Source organism: Pyxicephalus adspersus, chromosome 11, assembly GCF_032062135.1.
Source record: "Pyxicephalus adspersus chromosome 11, UCB_Pads_2.0, whole genome shotgun sequence".
Taxonomy (NCBI): Eukaryota; Metazoa; Chordata; class Amphibia; order Anura; family Pyxicephalidae; genus Pyxicephalus; species Pyxicephalus adspersus.
The window spans coordinates 42,406,824-42,431,089 of NC_092868.1; the positions used below are offsets into that span (position 1 = coordinate 42,406,824).

The 24,266-nt window shown below is 39.5% G+C and overlaps 2 protein-coding genes across 4 annotated transcripts in view; one reads left to right on the top strand and one right to left on the bottom strand.

Annotated features, from left to right (window-relative positions):
- The window catches only part of ACAP3 (ArfGAP with coiled-coil, ankyrin repeat and PH domains 3), a 115,233-nt gene extending 112,422 nt beyond the window's left edge, over positions 1-2,811 (bottom strand). Inside the window, exon 1 of the mRNA XM_072426642.1 lies at positions 2,482-2,811. Within this exon, the coding sequence (XP_072282743.1) occupies positions 2,482-2,528 (47 nt within the window). The 5' untranslated portion in view covers positions 2,529-2,811. The remainder of the gene's footprint in view (positions 1-2,481) is intronic.
- An 8,516-nt stretch (positions 2,812-11,327) lies between these two features.
- Positions 11,328-24,266, top strand: part of PUSL1 (pseudouridine synthase like 1) — a 52,887-nt gene continuing 39,948 nt past the window's right edge. For all 3 annotated transcript variants that reach the window (XR_011922718.1, XR_011922719.1, XM_072426098.1), the window contains exons 1-2: positions 11,328-11,460; positions 15,463-15,520. Coding sequence is in view for 1 of the 3 variants with exons in the window: in XM_072426098.1 (XP_072282199.1) it covers positions 11,402-11,460; positions 15,463-15,520 (117 nt within the window). In the remaining 2 variants the exon portion in view is untranslated. The remainder of the gene's footprint in view (positions 11,461-15,462; positions 15,521-24,266) is intronic.

Consider the following 24,266-nt stretch of genomic DNA (forward strand, 5'->3'; position numbering starts at 1 on the left):
CATTACTGCTACTTTTATAGGGTAATATCTGGGCTTGTAAAGCCATAACAAGCACATACATGTATAATTTATATATTTAAATACTTGTTTTATTGAGCTTTAAAATAAACCTTCATTTTTATTGCTGGGGAGATTTCACCCAAATTCTTGTCCTGGTGACAGCTGAAATTCAATTAGAATTTTTTTAAAGTTTCTCCAATAGATACACAAACAGCAATTATTACCTACATGAGGTGAGCCGTTTCAGATTTATAAAATAAAGTTGCACGTTAATCAGTATATAAACTATATTTGATAAAGAAGGAACGGCTTAGGACCTTTTCCCAGGTTTGTATAGCCATGTGTGAGCTGAATTTATCACTTTCTGCTGTGTCACTGAGACAGGATGTGATGGCAAATAGCTTCAAGGGGACACCGACAGAAAAAAATAGTTTTCCCATTTCTTACTTTGGTTTGTCATTACTTTTTACCCATTCTGTATATGTCTGCTGTAAGGCCATAACTCCTGCATTTCATTATACAATGTACACCGAAATGTAAAACAAAACAAAAGTGAACGCACATTCCAAACCCCATAAATCAGCACATTCCCCTCATTTGCCCTAACACAGGGCTCATCTACAATTTGGATAACCTAGTTACCCCTCAAGCATCTGATAAATATTTACAAGTCACAGATGGGGCTACAAGCCCCCAGGAAAGGGATGCGAGTTCTGTGCAGACACCAATCACAGCTTTCTAAGGACCATTGCCACCTTGGCTTATGCCATCTTTGCCTTTGCAGCTGGAAATGGGTCTGCAATTTTTTATTGCATTAAAAAAAATCGTAGAATTCTAAAATAAGTCACACAGGGGGTTTAATAGCCCCAAATCACTCCACTCCTTGTACTCCATGTCACTGTGGTTATCACGTGTTCCTGCAACACATGCAGCAAGTCTTTGGCTACCTACAACAAAGAGGCTGGCATCCAGTGATGGGGTGCCAGGGCCATTGCTGGTCATTAAGCAGCAAATACAATACACAGATCTAATGATAGCATACAGAGTGCAATCACACCAATGCAAATACAAAGCCATTTCACCCATAGCCGCCAATCAGAATAAATATAATTCACCAAAATGTGATTGCTGTGGGTGATTGGGCTCTGTACATCCTCCATCCTTTGGATCGACCATCAACTATGTAGTGCCAGGGCCTGCCTGACCGAATGGATTGTAGGTATGAATGCGTATGCTATGGCTTTGTTCAATGTAGGAGTTTATACAATAAGAGTTCAAGTCTGCTCAATTATATAAAATCAGGCTTAGGGTTCATTACAGAACTTTATGAAATACTAAAATTACACTAATTTCATGGCTTGGCTGACTGTGGAATGTCAAGAATTGGGCTGTGAGTCCATAAAGGTCAATGTGTCGGGCTTAAAGTCTGTATGACCCTAAGGATCTGTGTGCAGATAAAGGTCAATGAGCCCCAAAAACTTCAGGAGCCCATATGGTGGCTAAGGGTCTGTGAGCCATTAAAAATCTATATAGGGCTAAAGGACTATCGGTGGCAAAACCTCTGGGAGCGCTAAAGGTCTGTGTGCCATAAGTAGCCTATGACCTACGAACAGTCTGTCTGACGCCAAAGGTCAAGGGGCCACAAAAGGTCTAGGAGCCCATACACATACCTAGATGTGTGGTTGTAAGCCACTATTAGTCTGTACACATCTGTCCCTGCAAGCCGCTAAAGGTTTCTGTGACCTGCAAAAAGGTCTCACTGAGCCGCTAAAGATCTCTGCGAGCTGCTAAAAGGTCCCTGCGAGCCGCTAAAAGGTCCCTATGAGCTGCTAAAAAGTCCCTGACATCCGCTAAAAGATCCCTGAGAGCCGCTAAAGGTTTCTATGAGCTGCAAAAAGGTCTAACTGAGCCGCTAAAGATCTCTGCAAGCTGCTAAAAGGTCCCTGAGAGCCGCAAAAAGATCTCACTGAGCCGCTAAAAGGTCCCTACGAGCTGCTAAAAAGTCCCTGACAGCCACTAAAAGGTCCCTGAGAGCCGCTAAAGGTTTCTGTGAGCTGCAAAAAGGTCTCTATGAGCTGCTAAAGGTCTCTGTGAACCGCTAAAAGGTCCCACTGATCAGCTAAAGGTCCCTGCAAGCTGCTAAAAGGTCCCTGAGAGCCGCTAAAATGTTTTTGTGAGCCGCAAAAGGTGCACAAACCACTAAAGGACTAGATGTGGCTAAAGGTCTGGAGCCCATAAATGTCTATATGTGTGACCTAAAGTCTGTGGGCCAATGGTTGAGAAAAGACATATACATACATACATATATATATATATTTATCATTGACCTTTCTCTGTCTAGATTGGTATACATATAGATAGATAGATGGAATGGCCCCCTGCACCCTAGGGTGGCCCATGGTCCTGGGTGCCTCCTCCATACACAGCCATGCATAGGATGGAAGGTGATGTCCATGGGTTGCACCAATCCCATTCTCTTACCGGAATCGGGGCGAATCCTTGATACATTCTTCAAAATCCACCGTCATGATGTCGGTCGGTGTCCTCAGTGCATTGCAGGCAGAGATGAGGGGTCCAGGGATGGAGAGCCGGGAGGAGGATGCACAGCAATCAGCACACACACTGCGGTTGCATAGAAGGAGATCCCCGTAGATGGAGCAATCCCAGGGCTGGCACAGCAGCGATAGTCCGGCCGATCTGTGCGCTGTGTACCGGAGACTCCGAGCGTGACTCCTACAGCCGGCTACCAGCCCAGCCTGTCACTGCCAGGGAGCGTCTGCAAACTCACCGCGCCTGTCACAAGCCGGGGAGCATCTCCGACAATTCACTCCCAGCCTGTCACCGCTAGGGAGCGTCTGAAAATTATCACACACGCAGAGTGTCACAGCCAGGGAGCGTCTTCAAGTTCACCTAAACACTGAGATATTCAGGGAACGTCTGCAAATTTTTTCTCAGACAAGAGCGGACAACCTTTCTGATTTGGATCTACATGTTTAAATTAGATTATACAATCCAAGTTTAGAGTGAAGTGAGAATAATTAATAATAATAATAATAATAATAATATTATTATTATTTTATAATATTATTTATATTATTATTATTTATATTATTATTGTTAATAATAATAATAATAATTATATATATATATATAGATATAGATATAAACATATTTAATAATATTATTTATAATTGTTAGTATACCCATTACCACACACAATGCCTATTGGTGGCCAGCAGCAACACACATTTTTCTTATAATTGGGCATTGCAGCACGATACAAGTATTGCCAGTTATAGTTAGTTATGCGTATTGTGCAGTACAGGTTCCCTTTAAAATGTTCCTAGTTAAAAGGAGATTATTGCCTGACCCAGCTTGGACACTTATCTCATTTCCTAAGCCCCAACAGATGATTGTTGCTGGAAATGATCAATAGAGAGTGAACTGCACCCGCTGTGCTCTCCTTTATAGAAGAATGTACAGTTGGGTTTCCCATTCAGTCATTCATCAATCAATCCACCATGGCTGATTGATGAACAATCGCAGGCGATTGCTGTATACATGTCAGATTTTTGCTCAAGACAAGCACAACCATCATGTTGAGTGACTATTATCCGCAGTTTGTATGATGCTTTAGTTTTATGGTATCACAGGGCATCTACCAAAAGTGTACAAAGTTGATGACAACGAGGCCCTGAGACAGAACAAAAATAAAAAATTGAAAAAGTAAACCAATGCTAATACATGTCAGCGTCTTTGTCCTTTTACACATATGGGCAGCATGGTGGCTCAGTGGTTAGCTTTCAGGCTTTCTGGCCTGCCATGTTCAAATCTCATCCAGGGCACTATCTGCATGGAGTTTGCAGCTTCTCGCCATGTTGTGTGGGTGCTCCAGTTTCTTCCCACATTCTAAAAACAAAGTTAGATTAATTGGCTCCCCCAAAATTGACCTTAGACTGTATTATTGACATATGACTATGGTAGGGCTATTAGATTGTGAGCCTATATAAGAGTCAGCTAGTGATATGACTATGGACTTTGTACTGCACTGTGTAATATGTTGGCTCTATATAAATTAAATAACAATAAATAAATAGGACATAGTGTAAAAGTGTAACCTTAATGTTGTGGTTTTACACTGAGATATAGATACTAACTGTTCTATAAATGTGTACCCATGTTCTCATTCTAATGAACTATGGGCAAGCAACTCAATAGTCAGCTGAAAAACAGATATTTGAGCTTTTATATTGTCAAAAGTCTTGTGATTGTATTCTGCCAGACTTGTCACCCAGACACCCCTGCCAGACAGCACAGCCAGACCCTGACCAATGATAGCGAGCACTGATAAGTCATTGGTCTACTCACCCTGCTTTCTACTACCAGCAAGATCTTTATGCCATATTCCATCATTTCTGATTTCTAAGCCTCGTGCATTAAGAACATTTACTCATACATAAAAAAAAGGGCACTTGGCAAGCATTTGTGATACCCTCCAAGCACCCCTGACTGCCAGGTCTGCAGTGGAAGAATGAGAATATATTTCCTGATTCACAAGCAGGTCCTCAGATCACCAGATTATTGACAAAAGGGTGGTGCCGTGATGTACTACACCTATCTTTGGAAGAAATGGATGATTATTAGCCTTGTGAATCAGAAACAATTGACAATGTTTCCAATATATTGCTTTCAGCTTTTTTAATCCTTCCATTTTTCCTCCCATTCCTGATGATCTGCAGTTTCTTTTAGCCACCTCCTGTTTATACGTACTCAGGTGCAATCATCGCTGTGTGGCTTCCTGAGACAATGATTTACATTATGTGCACAGCTGCTTGTTATCTCTATCAGGATGTGAATGGGTGACAACACTGGAGCATACCTCAGAGAAGGTTGTCACCCCATAAAAAAGAACCTTCAGTTATTCTAAAACTGCAGAAGTAAAATGAATGAAAGTTTATTAGAATTGCTTTAATATCATGAAGTGTATGAAACTTTAGTGATTAGTTTTTTTAGAACCTAAGGCAGCTCGGTGGCTCAGTGGTTAGCAATCCTGCCTTTAGTGTCCTCGTTTAGAAACTTCCAGTGGTAAGGAGACCGCTGTCACCTCCCTCCCAAGTGTTCCCTGGCGTTGTCACCCTGTAGCATGCAGTTTTGGAGTTTGCAGGTTCTCCCGTGTTTGCGTGGGCTACCTCCGGGTATTTCGGTTTTCTCCCACATTCCAAAAATGCAGTTAGGTAATTTGGCTTCCCCCAAAATTGACCTTAGATTGTATTAAAGACACATGACTATGGGAGAGTTATTAGATTGTGAGCTCTTTTTGAGGGACAGCTAGTGACATGACTATGGACATTGTACAGCGCTCCGTAATATGTCAGAGCTATATAAATACTGTATAATAGTAATGATAAGCCAGGAAAATGCTCACAATGGCTTTCCAGATCAAAGAATAAATGATCCTCTTAGTAAACTTACATCTGGAATAAAAAGCATGCAAGTTGGTACGGTGATTGGAATGAAAATCAGCAAAGCTTGCTTCTGTTTGTATCATGTGTAGTCACCCTTGGCTTATTACAGTATATTTTGGCTTTAAGCCCTATTATGACCACAAGAGGGCAGCATAACAAGTCCTAATACTCCAGCAATGCTTGGCCAAGAATATAGCAGTGTGCAGTTTATCAACTGTTGTGTGGTGCTGCATATCTGCCAACCGCCTTTGTCATATTTCATCTAGATAGCGTTTCTCTTACATGCTTTAAAAACTATTTACTCTCCTCTGAAAATTTTTGGCTCAACCACAAAAACATATTTCTGAAAAAACATGTTTGGGAGTATATAAACATCTCATTTGATCTGTTTAATAAGACCACATATGAAGCTTTACAAAATATAATAACATTACAATATTCGCCCAGTGTTTGCTTTATGAGTTAAATATTGCAGCGCCAAACATCCTTCTGACTTACTATTGTAGCCTGTCTTGTTGGTAAGTCTAAAACATTCTGAACTATGAATCAAAGATTCCAGTTTATACTGATCCCTTAACCAAAAACCACAAGCTACATCAGCCTAAAATAAGTCACCCTTAAACTAAGTTTTGCTTTTTTTTTGTTTCAATAGATTTTTATTGGTTTTATATCAAATACAGATAATAGACAGGTACAAGAATAGCAAAATAGCAAGAACCATTCAAGTATGAACAATTTGTACATATACACATAAAAACAGGAGTAACACACATATATTACATGTAACAAGGACAACATGAAAACAAGGGGGGAAGGGAAAAAGGAGAAGAGGGGACAGGTTGTTCAAGCAGTTTAGAAAATCAACTGACATTTTCTAGAAATGTACATATGACGATATAGTCAGCAATTAGCAATCCCAGGCCATGGGCATATAGTATTCAAACCATGGTAACCATATTTTCTGAAATTTAAATACAGAAGTGGTTAGTAAGGTCCTCATCCTCTCGTTTACTATCGTTTACTATGTTGGAAGTTGCAGACCACAAGGCCTTGGCCAGCATCATTTTGGCTGAAGAACAGATATGTTAACAATTTTAAATTGATTATTGGTGGAGACTGATGGTTTCAAATTCAAAAGTGCCTCAACGTTTAGGAAAAGAGCCTCCCACAATTGTATAGGCCATTTGATATACCCTAGTCCAGAACCTCCTCACTTTTCGGCACTCCCACCATATATGATAAAGAGTTCCCACAGTTTTGCAGCCCCTAAAGCAATCACCCTAGCGGGTCGGCTTGAACTTGGCAAGCTTAGATGACATCATGTACCACCTCAACATCAGTTTATAGTTAGCTTCCACCGCAGACACTTTAACCGTAGACCAAATTTTATCCCAGTCCTCCTGCTCGAGTGATATACCCAAATCTGTTTCCCATCTAAACATATAGGAGGGGGGTGGACATAATTTTCTGCACCAGGTTGCTATACAGAGCTGACAAAACTCTCTTAGCATGACACAATTTTTCAAACCAAGTCATCTTGATAAGACCGGTGGACTGTCCCAGCCTAGACTGGGCAAAATGTTGGATTTGGAGGTACCCAAAGAGCTCTTTAAAAGCTCTTTCGAAAGTTTTTAGGGGAAAGTGATGGATTTAAAGGTCTTATTTTCTACCTTATGGATAAGCCAATTGGAAGAACACCTCTATAAGCAACCATACCCTCATAAGATAGCTTCATTTATTTTAAGGGTATGCCAATGGTGAGATCACTACTTTCTGAGTCCATACCCTCATCAACGGGTCTCGTAAGTCCATATTTTCTTCTTGTTTACTTGATATGACAATGTTTTCTTCATACTTATATTTACTATTGATTTCTTGGCATGCCAATGGTAATATCTCACTCTTTGCATCTGTACCATCCATAAATGGTCTGCTTCTTAATTTATACCCTCTTCAAATGTTTTTATTTATTGGCATGCCGATGATAACATCTTCCTCTTTGCGTTATACCCTCTTTAAAGGGTTCCTTTTATGTATATAAAGTATAACAATGGTGAGATTTTCCCCTTGTGTCCATTTGCACTTTATAATCTTCCTAAATCGGTATGCCAATGGTGAGATCCCCTTCCTTGCATGTATAATCTCTGCAAATGGATCTTATTGATTAATTGGCATGTTAATGGTAATTTCTCATTCTTTGCATGTATACTCTCTATAAATGGCTTCTTTTATTGTATGGCAATGGCAGTATCACCCTTTTTGCAGTCATACCTTCTTCAAATCGCTTCTTTTAATATATTGAGAAGCCAATGGGGAGATCTCCCTCTTTGCGTCTGTACCCACTTCAAATAGCTCCTATTCTATGGGTATGCTAATGAACAGATCTCCCTTTTTGTGTCCATACTCCCTTCAAATAGATTTTTTTTTTTTGGTACTGATGTTGAGATCTCCCCCTTTGGGCTCATACTTTTTATAAATGGCTTCCTTTACTTCATGGGTATGTGAATGGCGAGATCACCCTTTTTGTGTCCACATCTTCTTTGCGTCCATACACTATGTAAGAGGCTTCTGTTATATATGGATTTTTCAAATAACATAGGTGTGCCAATAGTGAGACTGTCTTTGCATTTATACTCTCTATTCGTATGCTTTTTATTATTTTAATGGTGTGCCAATGTTACATTACCTTTATACCTCATGGGTACAGACTTCATGGGTATGTCATTACTGAGATTGCCCTTTTTTGAATCCATACCTTTATTGATGGCTTCTTTTGTTTCAGAGTATGCCAAATGAGAGCTTGCTTCTTTTACACCCATTTTCAATTTTTTTTTTATTTCATGGATATGCTAATGGCAAGATCTCCCTCTTTTTGTGCACATATCCTGTTCAAATTTTTTTATTTTATAGGTATTTTATTTGCGTAAATACCCCCTGTAAATGGCTTCTGTTATATTAACAGTATGATTTCTTTTAGCGGCTTCGTTTATTTTATTAGTATGCCAATAGATCCCCATGTGTTCATCTTCTCCCTGTTGGCCTTTTTTTAATCCATACCCTCTTCTTACAAACTTTTTTTTGTGTACTCCACGTTACTCTTGATTATACAGGACCCATGATCCTCTATAGCAGGGGTGTCAAACTCCGGCCTGCAGGCCAAATCTGGCCCTTATGGTCCTTTTTATTTTTTTAACCCCCCCAAAGAATTCCGAAAATGAACTACATCTGGCCCGCCCACCCGCATTACCACCTCACATCATCATTTTCAATATATGCAATACATTATACAAGACATTATTCCTGTACACCCATCATGTGACACAAAACCTAGGCAATGATCACATGGTGCCTGACTACCAGGGGCATTGTGTTTGTTTCAATCCACTAGAGACTGCATAGTGTAATATTTAGTGTCAGACAAACTTGTGATGTTGGATGATGAACAACACACAGTCTGCATAGATAGAAAGAAATTGGTCTTTTCAACCATAAAGTGTGTGTAGAGGGGTTTGTTTTTGTTAGTTAAGGATAAAGTAGTAAACTTCCTCACTTTTTTCAATAAATTTCAAGTTTGGCCCCCGACTTAAGTTTTTAATTTCGGCCCTCTGTGTATTGGAGTTTGACACCCCTGCTCTATCGCTATCTGCAGTATGTAATGTTTTGTGATATTTGCATTCTGCTTATTTCATGTCTATTTGCAATATCATACTGAGAGATGGAATTAATGAGAGCAGATGGAACTCTTACTCATCCTATTAGGCTTGCTCCTACTTTACACACATTTAAAGGAACCCCTAAATCCCACCTTTTTAATCTTCTTCATCTGTCTTTTAACCCATCACTAATTAGCTGCCATTCCTCACCCCTTCCTATTGTATACTAATCTCCCCCAACCTTTTAGATTGTGAACTCTTTGGGGCAGGGTTCTCTTGCTGTTGTGTTGTTTGTATTTGTCATTTGCTATCCTATGCTATATATCTGCTAATTTAGTTTGCAGTGCAGTTGCACTCTTACTGTACTCTCCTGTTAAAAAAAGTACAAATTTCAAGTAATCACAAGTAAAAAGCTTCTTCCTGCCTGCAGGATACTGATGACATCATCTAATCCTAGGGAAAGTTCTTACACTTTTGATGTATATTGTGACCCAGTTAGAAATGTTGCAGGTCTCATCAATTGAGAGCTTTGTGAACAATAAAAGAGAATCGGTACAGCTCAGAAAGCCACCCTTGGTGTGAACAGCGTAACTCAGGAATATATGATGAGTATACAAGTATATGAGTCGCCACCAAAGAACAAAAAGGGAAAGAATCATATAATAATATTGTAAATAAATATTGTTCATTGAATTAACCTGAAATGATAAGGAAACATTGATTTGTAATGGATTGGTGTATTATTTTTTACAGTGAAAAGGCCTACAATTATTATTTAGGAAAAGACATCTGGATTACCAACCCTAATCATCTAGGAAAAGTGCTATATATTTATCTATGAAGTCTCAATACTTTTAAATCTAATGGCGTACCCATCATAATTCGCACAAACTATCTTGGCTACACCTCTTTTTGCACTTATTCGAACATCCGGAAATCATTTGATCATAATAATACAACTATTGTAATGGTTGGACATCCCCCTAAGTTAACCCTGATTTTTTCAAGGACACCCAGCTATCCCTCATTTATACCTTAAGACACCGCAAAAATGTCTCTCTTTTCCTCTGTCAGGCCATCTTCTTGGCAAATGACTATCACCAACTTGAATCTCGGTATCCCCTGAGGAAGCAAATATGCAAAATGCGTTGGTAAACAAGACAAACTTTCATCACTTTGAATAAGATAGTCTGTGACCTGTGAAAAAAAAAGTGTTCTCACATGATGTTCTGTGAGCCCACTTTACACCAGATTTTAAGTACATAATATTGTCTCTGCATCCAAACTTTGTTTTCACTAAACAATTCGTCAAAAAAGCCATCTTTTGTCCACTTTTCTTCCCATTATCAATATCACAGGCTTGGCGAGTAGACATTACTATTTTCACAACCTTGATTTCTCTTTTTTGGCATACCTTTTTTTTCACCAAATAATAAAAAATGGTAATAATAATGTCAAGATTATTTGTAATAGTACAGAGTTAAACTTCACACTGGGCATCCAACCCCTCGACTCGAGCAACCCCTGACTCATCACCAAGTCTCTGGCAAGGGGTGGACCTATGACACCCTAAACTCACTGGATTAGCTGGGTGTCATTAAATCTGATCAGAGTGCTTGTTTTTGACCAGTGACTTAATTTAGAAATATTGGTATAGCATGACAGCCAGTTAGTTAGCATTTTCAGCAAGAAGCAGAAATGAAAGCCGCTGGTGTTTTCTTTAAATTCATGCATACGTTTAGCTTTTAGTGAACAAACCTTACAATACAATGACAGACATGTATTATATATTGCACTAAGGATATTAATATTAAAAAAATGTTTTTCAAATTACCTTCATTTTGATTTTTTTTATTGATAATACAAAAGAACAATAAACTATGCTGGAGTACTGTATATATCTCCTAGTCAACTCTGCTGCTGACGTTATAACTGTGCGACATGTGCTTTAAAAGCCGCTGAAACCGCTCTATAGTTTTAGTTATGCTATGAAGTAGTCCCATTGATGCCTGAAGAGTGGAGCTGAATTTTATGCACAATAAAGCACAAACAAATTTGTTGATGTAAAAACTAAGTAGCTAAAATATCCCAAATTGTTGTTGATGGGAAGAAATGGGAAGAAAATATGGAAGAAATCCATATTTTCTGAGCAGGCAGTTAAGTAGTGCATTCTAGGGTCCTTTCATGCCGGCAAGTCTCTGTAAGGTCGCATGGTGTACTGTGCTGTGGAGGTGAAAGTTGTTGCAGACCATATGACGTCATCACCCTGGGCTTACTGTGGGAATGATGGGCAGCAAAATTCGATATTTATTGTTTTTCCAGTATATTGGAACGAAATACAGGTGGGTAATTATCCTATATTGCAGTTTTGTATCCAGGGCAACATGTTTCAGGGTTATGTATCGCAGTAGTCTGTAAGAGATAAACACTAGCTGGATGACATTTAGCTTTCTGCTGTATGAACAGTTTCCATGTACTGTTCTTTTCATATCATCGGTGCTGCTGGCCTCCTAAAGTCTACAGGAACTCAAATATTATTATTACACAGGTTTTATATAGTGCCAACATATTACGCAGCGCTGTACAAAGTGAATAGTCATGTCACTAGCTGTACCTCAAAGGGGCTCACAATCTAATGTCCATACCATAGTCATATGTCTTCAATTCAGTCTAAGGTCAGTTTTTTTTCATGAAAACTACAAATGTAAATGAAATGACATTAACACGTTAAGAAATATATAAGATTTTAGTTTGGGTCAGCTAATGTAGGGCTGAAAGTCCCAGCATGTCCTGCTTTTATTTACCTATTGCCCAAAAGTAGCTTTAAAGCAGCAATTTGCCAATCAGGGTTCATGTTTACAGTGAAAGTAAACCCAAACCTAACCCAAAACAATAAAATCACACTTACCTTCAATCCCACAGATCAGTCTGTCCGTTGGAAGGTTCATCCATAGGGTCCTGTGTCGTCCCGGTATCTGTCTGCGGCCCGGTGCAGAGGGAGCAGCAAGCGCCATTTTTCCTCTCTTCTTTGGGGTTCTTCATCCTATGTCACCCGATCTTGCACTGTGCAGGGGCGGAATCGGGTGACATAGATTGGGAAAAAAACTTGCCGATCTCACTGCGCATGAGTGGGATTGGAATTTTTTTTTCTCTATTGATGAAAGAGCTCATTCTGTGCATGACCAAGATGCTTGGGCATGCGCAGAGGAAGCAGCCAAGAGCCTCCTGGGATGCGTGATGTAGGTATCCCAGTAGGCTCTGCACTCTCATTCATTAGGGGGCGGTGCTCCACCCTTTTTTTTCAAAATAAAAGGGTTTTGCACTTAAAATACAAACAAAATGTTACTACATTAATAAATGTAACGTAAATAAATGTAAAGTGAAAATTTTGTGTTTAGGCACAGTCCCCAGAATTGTTAGCGTTTGTTTCTGAACCAATCAGACATTGCATAGCATTCTTTAGTCTGCTAAATCAGCAGTTGCCAACTGATGATCTGTTAGAAAATTTTGGTGGTCGCAGAAAAATTACTTGGCAGTTGCGCCCCCCCTGTGTGGTCCTTCTCCTGAACCCACTGATCATGCCCCCTGTAGTCACAGCCGTGCGCTACTGTACCCCCAGGCATTTAGCAAGCAGGTCTGAGCCTGCGATGGGAGAGTGGGTGGGTTCTGACATCATGATGTCACTCTGGGGGAAGTTTCTTCCCCTTTGAGTGACACATGGCTCCCACCGCATGCATGGGATTTAAAATTATGAATTTAGTGGTCTGAAAGGTTGTCGATCACTGTTAAACAACAGTTAAAGCGTAACTAAACTGAAAACCAAAAAAATGACACTTACCTTTAATCCTGCAGATCCCTCGATGGCGCTGGTCCTTCCCGCAATGTGGTCCCGCGTCGTCCTCGAATTCCTCTTTGTCAGCACCAGGCGCTGCTATCTTCAATCATCTTTTCCGTTTTCTTAGCACGTCACCCGATCTAGCACTGCGCAGGTTTGAGATTGGGTGACATAACTGCTGTAAATAGGAAAAAAAGAGAGCCGATCTCACTGCTTTTGCCTAAGATCGGCATCTCCTTCTGTGCATGTACAAGATCAGGGCATGCTCAGAAAGAGCAAAAAGAGACTTTTGGGATGCATGACGTAGGTATCCCAGTGCTTCGGCGGTGATCAATATTGAAAGGGGAGGTGCTGCATCCCCTTTTCTTTAATAAAAAAAAAAGGATGTTGCACTTAAAAAAAAAAAATAAAAAAAATTAACATTTAAAGTGAAAATGTTGAGTTTAGGTACGCTTTAAGCACAAAATTTCTTAATACACAAATCAATATTGGAGAAAGAGATATGTTTCTCCTGCAATATTCTGCCTGAATGCTTTCTGTAATTGTCAAAAAAGCTTCAAGGGAAGCTGATTGGTTGACTACTGGAATAAATTAAACTTCACATTCATGAGGCTTATAGATTGTCAAACTCATAATTGTGGTTTCTGAAAGCTGAGCTCCCAACTAAAATAGTACATTGATAGTCTGGTAATAGTTAAAAACAAAAAAAAGCTTCCTCTGCAATACTCATCATCAGTCCAGAGCTGTCCCCCACAGTTGTTTCTTTCCCAGTATTTTCTGATTTATATTCTGTATGCTTCTTCTGGGTCAGTGATTCAGAGAGTGTTGATTATCATGACAACGAGCTTGTATCATCAGTTGTGCTAAATCCTCCCTGTGTCTTTTTACTACAGATAGTTATTAAATAACTGAGACTTATTGTGATTTGCTAATTATGTGAAACATCACACGTCAGATTCTACATACAAATACAGGCAAATGACAATGTTATGAAAAATATTGTGCTTTGATTTCTTTTAATGAAGCTAATTAACTTTCTTGGCTGCTGTTACTTCTGATCAATCTGTTTTCAGCTTCACACAAAGCGAGCGGAGCGGATGAATCAGGGTGATTCACTGTATATCTGTATGAATGTGTCATATGAGTCAGAATGATGTTGTTGGATCTTTTTTTCATCATTGGTGTGCATAGCAGGATTTTCAAGAGACCCTGTCATCTTCTCAGTAAACTGTTTTTTTTTTTCTCGTAAATATGTTATATTACCCTGTGATTTACCTGAACTTGTTAGAACATCTTACTACTCTTCAGGAGCCCCTTTTCTACCATAGCTTCCTCCCTGCTTGCTTGCCATAACTCTTCCCTCCTTTGGGATTGTCTAGTTACTGCGTGTGCTAGCTCTGCTCCCCCACCTTTCCCATAAATCTACATAAACAATTATGAAGCTCCTGGGGTAGGAGTGCAGGGGAATACTATATTATCGATTGTCTGCTAAAACTGGTGACATTTCTAGATGGCGGTGGCCAGCAGCAGTCTCAGAGCTTTTTTATCTGTAAACAAGGGAAGATTTTACAGCTACATGATATGCATAAAATAGGGTGAATGTACATATAATATTATAGGATTTTGCTTGAAATAAATGGCTTAGTGACAAGTTCTCTTTAAGGATTTTCTCTTAATTACCTTTGGTCATTATGGGATTGAATACAGACGTGATCACTGACCGTGTTTATAATACTAAATATTCTTTGTGAAATTCCTTGAAGTAAAGTCATAGATCCGGCATGCAGCATGTCATTGATAAATTCCACCATCGGTATAACCTAGGTATAAAATGGAAAACAAGGCATGCGTTTATAAAGTATATCAGTACAATAAATCTGCGTAATTAGTGTTCTGCCTTATATTTTTTAATACACCTAGTTTAAAGCCCCACCCCAGGCTGCTGTTAAATCTACCCATGTGGTGGGGTCCTCCTGGAATTGACAGTGGGGGTGACAGGAAGAAGGGAAATATTCACCTATTCTTTGCACCCATAGGCTTCCTCCTCTACAAAGTGACCCTGTTGCAAAGCAACTTTAAGGTTAACATTCCTTAAAGGCAAAGACCAAAAACCCCTGATGATATAAATGATATGCATGCTATGAACATACCCAATTCTTGTTATAAATTTGTACATAAATGGCACCTTGTAAGAGAGGGAATTTATAAGCTTTATGACTGCACATTACATCACAACACAAAATGAATAATTTATACCCTCCACACAGTACAGCTCTCCCTGTAGTTTCAGCAGCTTCAGATATGAGAGCTGCTGCTCTCAATTATTACAGCACATTGTTTTTTTTTAGGTGCTCTCCTTCACTCTTTGACCAGTCACAAAACAGCTTGTATTCTGTATTGTATTTGCAAAGGTTAGATATTCAGACACATATAAATCCTCTGATGTACTTGCAGATTCTGTGTCTTTGCCTTTCTGGAAATGACTTGAATTATGTATCTCTGATTTTAGTGGCGTAATGAAGGCGCGGGCTGACCAGGAAGTTCTTGGAGTGCAAAACTATATAGAGGCAAGTATGATGACACCACTTCATGTATTATCATATCAACCCCTGTGTCCTAACAATTCATGGAAGACCCATTACACAGTACATGATTGATATCTTTTTTCCTCTCTCTCTCTCTCTCTCTCTCTCTCTCTCTCTGTCTATCTATATATATAAATATATATATACAAAACAATTGAATTTTCTGTTTTTTTACATTACCCTTTGTTCAGCATAAATTATTTTGGAAATAGATATTTCATATTTGCCATTCCCACCCAGCAGGAGCTGTAGGTTTTTTCTTACCCTTTTTCTAAACCTACCAATAAACATCTCCTTCTTGCTTCATCTTGATCTGTGGATTTATCATTGAAACTGTGTTGCAAAAATCCTTTTAAACCTAAAAGGAATCTTTCTAGAAATGTTGTGACCTTATAAGTGCTCTCTGTTTGTACTGCAGTGGTCTCTCCAATGTTTTTGTAGTCTAGTCCTAGAGGGGACACACTTCTGCCCTTCCATAGATATAATACATTGAGTAAACATTGTCACCCAAGGAAAAACAGTATGCTACAAAATCTTTGAGTGAAATGAAGTAGTGAGGGTTTTAGAGAAAAAGAAGACAGGTAGGCAAGTTTGAAAAAAATGGCTTTTAAATGCTCTTTTAAATGAGCAGAAAATAGGAGCAAGCCGAAAAGAACGAGGAAGACCATTCCAGAGAGTCGGGGCAACTCTATAAAAGTCCTGGAGCCATGCGTGTAATGAGGTTATGAGTGAGGAAGTCATTAGTAGGTCATTGGAGGAGCGGGGAGAGCGGCTGGGGGAATATTTTTTTACCAGGTAAGTGGGACAAGAACTGTGGAGGGATTTGAAGGCAAAGCACAGGAGCTTGAATTTGATTCTCAGGTGAAATGGAAGCCAATGAAGAGAACTACAAAGAGATGCAGCAGAAGAGGAGCAAGGATGAATGAGTCTGGCTGTAGCATTCATATTAGATTGTAGAGGTATATAGGCTAATAGGCTATTACCTTTTTGTTTGTGGGTTTAAATACGCTTTAATGTGAACCTGTGTTTTGGGTTAACTTATTCATACTGACAATATGTATGTTAAAGTGGAACAATAGATCACAAACAAAAAAATATGGATATGCAAGATTCCTTTAGCAGAAGGGAACGACAATGTCCCTTCTGCAATAAAACATACTTCCTCGCTGTTCACAAGCTTCTTCACGTAATACACTGAACTATGCATGTGAAGCTCTGTGTAGGATGCTGGGATGTGCCGTGCATTCCCCAGGGCTGCTGGTACTAAGGGAACTCCTGCGCCAATCAAGATGATTGAGGATCTGACTTCTAGATTAGGAGTGGAAGAATATGGGAGCACCCATGAAAGAACATGGACAGAATGATTTAAATGAAAAGATTGTGATCAGGCAAGTAAGCTTATTTTATTGTCTATGGGACAACGCCTGTCCCTTCTTCAATAAAGGACCTGCTATGTCACAGTTTTTGGTTTTAATGGTTTAGTTCTGCTTTAATGTATCCCTTGCCAGGAATTTGCTAATATATTTTCTCCTCTGGGAACTAGCAGCAACACCATGTGGCTGTTGGTTCTCTCTACCATCTGTGAATGCCGGGTCATTTCTGGGATCTTAGTAGTTTCCGGTTTTGTGATAACTGTGTCAGTTTTGACATAGTGATCTCAAGCACTCTGTAGACTGAGTATTGATGAATATGAGAGCCTGCAGATGAATACTTTGGGCTGCAGGGTTCATCTGCAGTCCCGGATTTACTAGTTCAACTGTGAGATACTGCCAGCTGCCAGGAGTGAAAAAAAATTACTTCCAATTATGGAAGAGCAGAATGACTGGTCCTTTCTAGTGCTAACACAAAGTAATCAAATTAGAACCTTTTCACTGTTGTTGTTACGCAGGTGGAATTCCTCCATATTTATGCTTTACTTTGCATTCTCTAGAAATGCACAAATAGGTAAACTCCCATGTTGTAGATACTACAGTGCGAGGCCGCTCCATATTTCCTGGTTAGTTCTTTTCAGCAGAGCGAAAAACTGCTGTCAGATAACAGAATGTGTTACAGCGTTCTCCTTCTACAGATAAAACCTTAGAGGATGCTGAGTTAATGAGCGTTTAATTAAAGAATGAGGATGCAGTGCTGTGTAAGGCAGCTCAGTGCCATGTTCTCCCGCTGGGGCCTGCCGCTTGCATCACCTGCTAGTAATTAACAGGGACCCCTTCCAGCCCCGTCCCTGCAGGGGAGCGCAGACACCAGCTGGAGGATCTATTCAGGTAGGCAGAGCTGCTCCTGTCTGATTTATCTGCTTCCTCCTATTGGACAATTTAAGAGTCAGGACTGACACCACCTTTACCCCTCAGAAAGTAAAGTTAAAAATGAAAGCTTCCTCCTATATACAGTTAGAACTATAAATATTTGGACAGAGACAACATTTTTCTAATTTTGGTTCTGTTAAAAGCCTTTTTTAACACACTTCTTTGCTTTAATAAACTCCTGGGTTGCTTTGGCTGTATGTTTTGGGTCATTGTCCATCTGTATTATGAAACGCCTTCCAATCAATGTGACTGCATTTAGCTGGATCTGAGCAGACAGTATGTCTCTGAACACCTCAGAATTCATTCGGCTGCTTCTGTCCTGTGTCACATCATGGATAAACACTAGTGTCCGAGTGCCATGGCAGCCATGCACGCCCAAGCCATCACACTGCCTCCGCCATGTTTTACAGATGATGTGGTATGCTTTGGATCATGAGCTGTTCCACGCCTTCCCCATACTTTTTTCTTGCCTTCATTCTGGTAAAGGTTGGTCTTGGTTTCATCTGTCCAAAGAATGTTTTTCCAGAACTGTGCTGGTTTTTTTAGATGTTTTTGAGCAAAGTCCAATCTAGCCTTTCTATTCTTGAGGCTTATGAGTGGCTTGCACCTTGCAGTGCACCCTCTGTATTTACTTTCATGCAGTCTTCTCTTTATGGTAGACTTGGCTATCGATACGCCTACTTCCTGGAGAGTGTTGTTCACTTGGTTGGCTGTTGTGAAGGGGTTTCTCTTCACCATGGAAATGATTCTGTGATCATCCACCACTGTTGTCTTCCATGGACGTCCAGGTCTTTTAGCGTTGCTGAGTTCACCAGCGCTTTGTTTCTTTCTCATGATGTACCAAACTGTAGATTTTGCCACTCCTAATATTGTAGCAATTTCTCGGATAGGTTTTTTCTGTTTTTGCAGCTAAAGGATGGCTTGTTTCACCTGCATGGAGAGCTCCTTTGACCGCTTGTTGTCTGTTCACAGCAAAATTTTCCACATACAAGCCCCCCACCCCCCTCATATCAACACCAGGCCTTATATCAGCTTAATTGATAATGACATGATGAAGGAATTGCCCAAACCAGCCCATGAAATAGCCTGAGCCCCTGAAATGAAGTGATTGTGTAAAAAAAAAAAAAGGCTTTAGTTCCTCACATTTTTTTTTATGCAATCTTTTTGTTCAACCCACTGAATTAAAGCTAAAAGTCCGCAGTTCAACTGCATCTGAATTGTTTCATTTAAAATTAATTGTGGTAATGTACAGAACCAAAATTAGAAGAAAGTTGTCTCTGTCCAAATATTTATGGACCTAACTGTATTATTTGCATTTACACCTTATCCAACAATTGTCTTCAGTTTTTACTATTTTAGAAAATTCTGTAGTTTTTGCAGATGTGGTTAGACTTAATGCTGGACTCCAGAAAGGCATCTTATAACACAGATGAAGTACATATTTGAGAGCTGTTTTTACCTGTCATAAAGTTTGCGTTTCGGTCTAATCAGTCTTCAGATGCACACAACTGTGCAACACAATACTGCCCAGTCTTGAGGGGCAGGTACTTGCTTGTATTTACCAAATTATTTTGTTATTACTTCATATAGAACTACATGAATTTGTGTCTCCATCTGCTTGGGGTTCTGTATTTCATGATAAAATAGAAAATAATCCTCAGATTTCTTTTGCAAGCACTTTAGTTTGTTGTGTGCTTCTTTGTGTATGATCGGTAGTGTCCTCATAGGTAAAGTTTGGTGTACAGAGTGACCAAAAGATGCAATTTAAAATCTGAAATTTTCTACAGCGGGGTTGCCCACATTTTTTTCGCTTGCCAGTTACTTTTAAAGTGACCAACTCAAAATGATCTACCAACAATAAACACTTGGACGTAATAACTCCTGTGCGCGGTAAAGTTTAGTTTGAAAGGCAGGGCTCTGCGATCTACTTGCATTGCCTTTGCGATCTACCAGTAGATCACGATCCACTTGTTGGGCACCCCTGGTCTACAGGACTAAGACACAGAAAAATTGGAAATCAAGAAAAGGTGATTAAAGGGGAATGTAAATGTGTCCAAGCACATTTAGGTTACAAACTGACTGTTAGGTGAATGCAAGCTTCCCAGCCTACTCATACTAATTGCAAATTATTAAAGCCCAATATGATGCATGATAAATGTGCTCTTTAGTGGCTTTGAGATCCTATTTGAGGCAGCCCTATTTGCTTTAATGGGCAGTGTAAACAAATTGCCTGGTGAAGGAATTTGGCCATGACTTTGATAGGTAATGTGATTGAGCATCTCTTGAGGTCATGCAGAGGACACTCCATAAGGAACCACAGGTTTACATGCTACAAAGCAATTATAAAATGCAGGTGCAGTATAGAGTACAATGTTCTATCGTATATATATATCTATATCTGTTTTTAATGATAAACATAGGCCCTTGTGTGATTATTGTGTCCCATGCCTGATGCATTGGCCCTGATTTATTTAAGCTCTCCAAGGCTGGAGTGAATATACTTTCAGTGAAGCTGGGTGATCCAGCAAACCTGGAATGCACATGGTCCAGGATTGAAAAAAACATTTGCTAACAAATAGCTAATGACTTTTAGGAAATCCATTCCAGGTTTGCTGGATTAGCCTTGGAGAGCTTTATTAAATGAGGACAGTTGTGTCTTTTCCATGCTTTTACGATGATCATCTCTGCCTGGCCTCTCCTGTTCTATGCAGCTAGCCCAGTCCTGTAATATACAGCCTTACTAACCAATGGTGCTAAAAGAAAATGCAGGTAGGGCTGCTGACCATAAAAGTTGGGAATATGTTAGAGCTCATTCAATTTCTGGGCACCTGAAATGTGGAATAGAAAATCCAGTGCTCTTTGTGGAAGCACCTGGAGGATTCTATTTTGCATTGTAAATGTCCATTTCATAAATTTATATTATATATATTGCATATTTATATTATGTATCCAGGTTACGTTAACATTACTGAATATGTTTGGCTGTTTGGTTATTATTCTCTTTTCACTCTTTTATTGCCAGCTGGCGTCAGAGGAAATGTTGGCTTTTTTTTAAGAAGCAATAAATAGGTTGTTGACGTGATTTGTGGTTACATAACTGACTGCATTGGTCCTATCACATAATATAATTGTTATGTAAACAGGAATTGGTTTTAAGAAGTGAAATAATTCTGCTGTTTTAATGAGCAATATTGCCTTATTTCGCCATAGATAGCTTTACTGTTTGGATTAGACAAGGTTACAGCTGAGTCAGTTACAGAAGCTTCATGAGGGTGGGGAAAGGATGTTGAGTCTGTCTTCAGATTCTGTAAACTATCTAGTCCTCTTTAATGTCTTTTCTCTGTTACCACTATGAAAGTTTATTGAGCAGCACAGCAATTAAGGAATGGACATTTGGTAAATCTGACCAGAGCTTTAAAGGGGCAGTCCAACCCCTGGTAGTGGTTTTGCTAAAGTCTTATGTAGACAGTTTAAACAAGCATAAAGTCTACATAGTACTGATGCACAATCCTAAAAATCTTTTTACCTTACCTGACTGAGCTGACTCCTCCTTAGCTTGTGTCTTCTATTCTCCCCTTCCCAGACACTGCAGATAACAGTGTGTGTGTGTGTGTGGGGGGGGGGGGGTTAAAGCAGAGCTTTACTCATTGGTGATGAGCCTCTGCCAATTGGTAAGTATGCTGATTACGGCACATGCTTACTCATGTGCATCTGCCCTGCATTGATGACAGGTCCGGGACCTGTCGCCACAGCATCCTAAGAAGGCGCGATCTTGGTGAACTTTCGAGAAGGACAATCCTCTTTGGCCATTGGTCGGCTGCTAAATCTAAAAAGTAATGGGTAGGGTGAAGTGTGGCCAGGTTTCTAACTGACATTTCTCCTTTTGTTGCAATTCAAGCAGGCACATCCACATGAGAGTGGCAACTCCTCTCCCAAATCAGGGGCAGTACATAATAGTAGCCATACGACAGGAAGCCACATTAGGTAGACTTTACTGGCAGGCTCAAGAGCTTTTGTGGGACCTTGTAGGGATGGGGGTCCAAAAAGAAACTGCAAGTGCAGAATATTAATAAGTTCTGCAGATCGTTTAAGCAACATTACTACAAACACCCATAAGTACCCTTATGTGTCTGTAAGATTGTCATCCCAGTGAAGCCCCCACTCACAGTCTATTGATGAGCATTAAACTTTTATACAGTCAAAACAAGCAAAGACCTTTTTAGTTGTAGAGTTGTAAAGGAGATTGCAGAGCCCTAGCAGATCCAATGTGGTGACCCAATGTTTGGTCATGTGATATGAATTCACTTGACCAAAAGTGCTGGTTATAAAGGGATCTATATAAGAACATGTTCATACATTATGCCTAGTTTCTAATCTAGACAACACATCTCCTATTCAGCATGGCACTGGGGTTAATTTATAACATTTGTGGGAACTTATGCATGTCCACAGTGGGTATTGAGAGGGGTCTGTGGCTGGGAATGTAGGAAAATATATGCAATGGAGGGTCAGTTTTACCTTGGGTGCTAAGAGACCCACCACAGGTTATTGTATAGAAAGGCTAATACCCAGCCATATATCTTCAGATTGGGCATACAAATACCTTAAATAGTCAGATAAAATATAAATAACCAAAAGTTTTGTAATACCATATGTTATCTCTCCATTTATAACCAATATTATTTCAGCTTTATTCTGTAGTTGATTTTTAAAAGTTTTTGCTTTATAAGGTACTTGAAGGCCCGCTCACAAGAAATTGTTCATGGCTGTGTGCCTTGAAGTGCAAATTACAGTAGAATGGTGTGGGAGGAAGCATCAATCATCTGTCAGACCTCACCGGGCTGTGTGACTCATCGATAAGCCCCCACAATCTGTCAAAATAAAATAATGTTCCGTTTTAAGGATTTAACAAAGCAGAATAAAAGTTTTTAGTTTAAAACACTTTGGAAAGTAATGGATGTGGAACAGTACAAAAACATTTGTTGTGCATTTGCCTTATTCCAGGGTCATTTGAAGGCTTTTTCATAACAATATTGACGCACATTAAGTAAAAGAAGACCCGTCATTTAAATGGGTCTTTAGTGCTCCTCTACATCTCCACTATCTTGTTCAATGTACAACAATGCACAGGGCAGTCACAACCAGTGTGCCATAGTGCTGGTTTTGCCGTAGCATAGAAAAGATCTTCACAGCTGTGTTGTAGGCTTATATCCTCTGTACATATGACAGCATATTTGAACAGGTACAGGCTTCACTGTGACTCACCTTGTCTTTTCAATGCAATTTAGAAAAACGGAAACCCATATTCTGCCTAAATCTGCTGTAAGGGTTTAGTGTAGTACCAAGACACTGAAACTACTACCTGGTCTATTACAGCTTATACGTTTCACTCAATATTAATTGAGTAGGTTTCAAGTCTGCAGTCTCTGAATAATCTCATTATGAGTAAAATATGGAGCACAGGCAGGTTCCTCTGTTTCTTGGAGCTACAATAAACTTTCAATGGAAAGAATCTTCCCAGTGTGGACTTCAATAGCAATTAAATTTACAATAGATGTGGTTATGTGAACAATCATGACAAGTGATCTCTCACTTTTACTGGTTGAAAGTTGTCTTATTTTTGGCAGGGTGAAAGTCCATTAAACAAATGTTGTTACCCACCAGCTGTTATATGGTTTAGTTTTCACTTTTTATTTCTGGAAGACATCCATAAGGACCATACGATAAATGTAGGACTCCCAGATTTATAATAAAAATCTTTGGGTAAGTAAAATCTTTTAGTTTGCAAAATCCAGTCTAAAAATAAAAGTGCAAATGCTAACGCAGGCCTTGTCACTGGCATCAAACTCTAGCGACATACAGAATCTAAATCCATTCTTTGTACTTTCATGTGTGTTTTGGGGCTCAGCCAGGAGCTGCTGAGTTGGTAGTTCTTATTAGAACCATGTGAGGACATCAATCCGCCATGAACCTACAGAGCACATTCTATACGACTTAGTCACTCTGCACTTTCATCCTTGATCTACTGCATCCTCAACTTCCACTTTGTTGTAGGGTCACAGGAAGAGTCGATTTTTGATGGGACTTTTATTATTCTTGGCTTTTGTTTAAATAAAAATTTCTGAATCAGATGTGGGGCTTTACTATCAGCTGTTCTTGTTTTACTTCTACAGAAATAAATATGACAGATCGTCTTCCTGTCTAGATTTTAGAATTGGTAGGAAAAGCTATTTGCTCCTAAAGCTGATTTATTAGAGCAGAATATTTAGTTATAAGTAAATCCTTGTGGAATCCTTAGCCAGTGGCTTTGGAATGATTAAGGCCAGAGACAGCTTGGAAACTAGCAAAGGAACGTTAGCAATGGCTGTGTCCATTTTCTTTGTAAGGGTTTTATTTAACTCCCTGCAGAAACATAACTATATAAC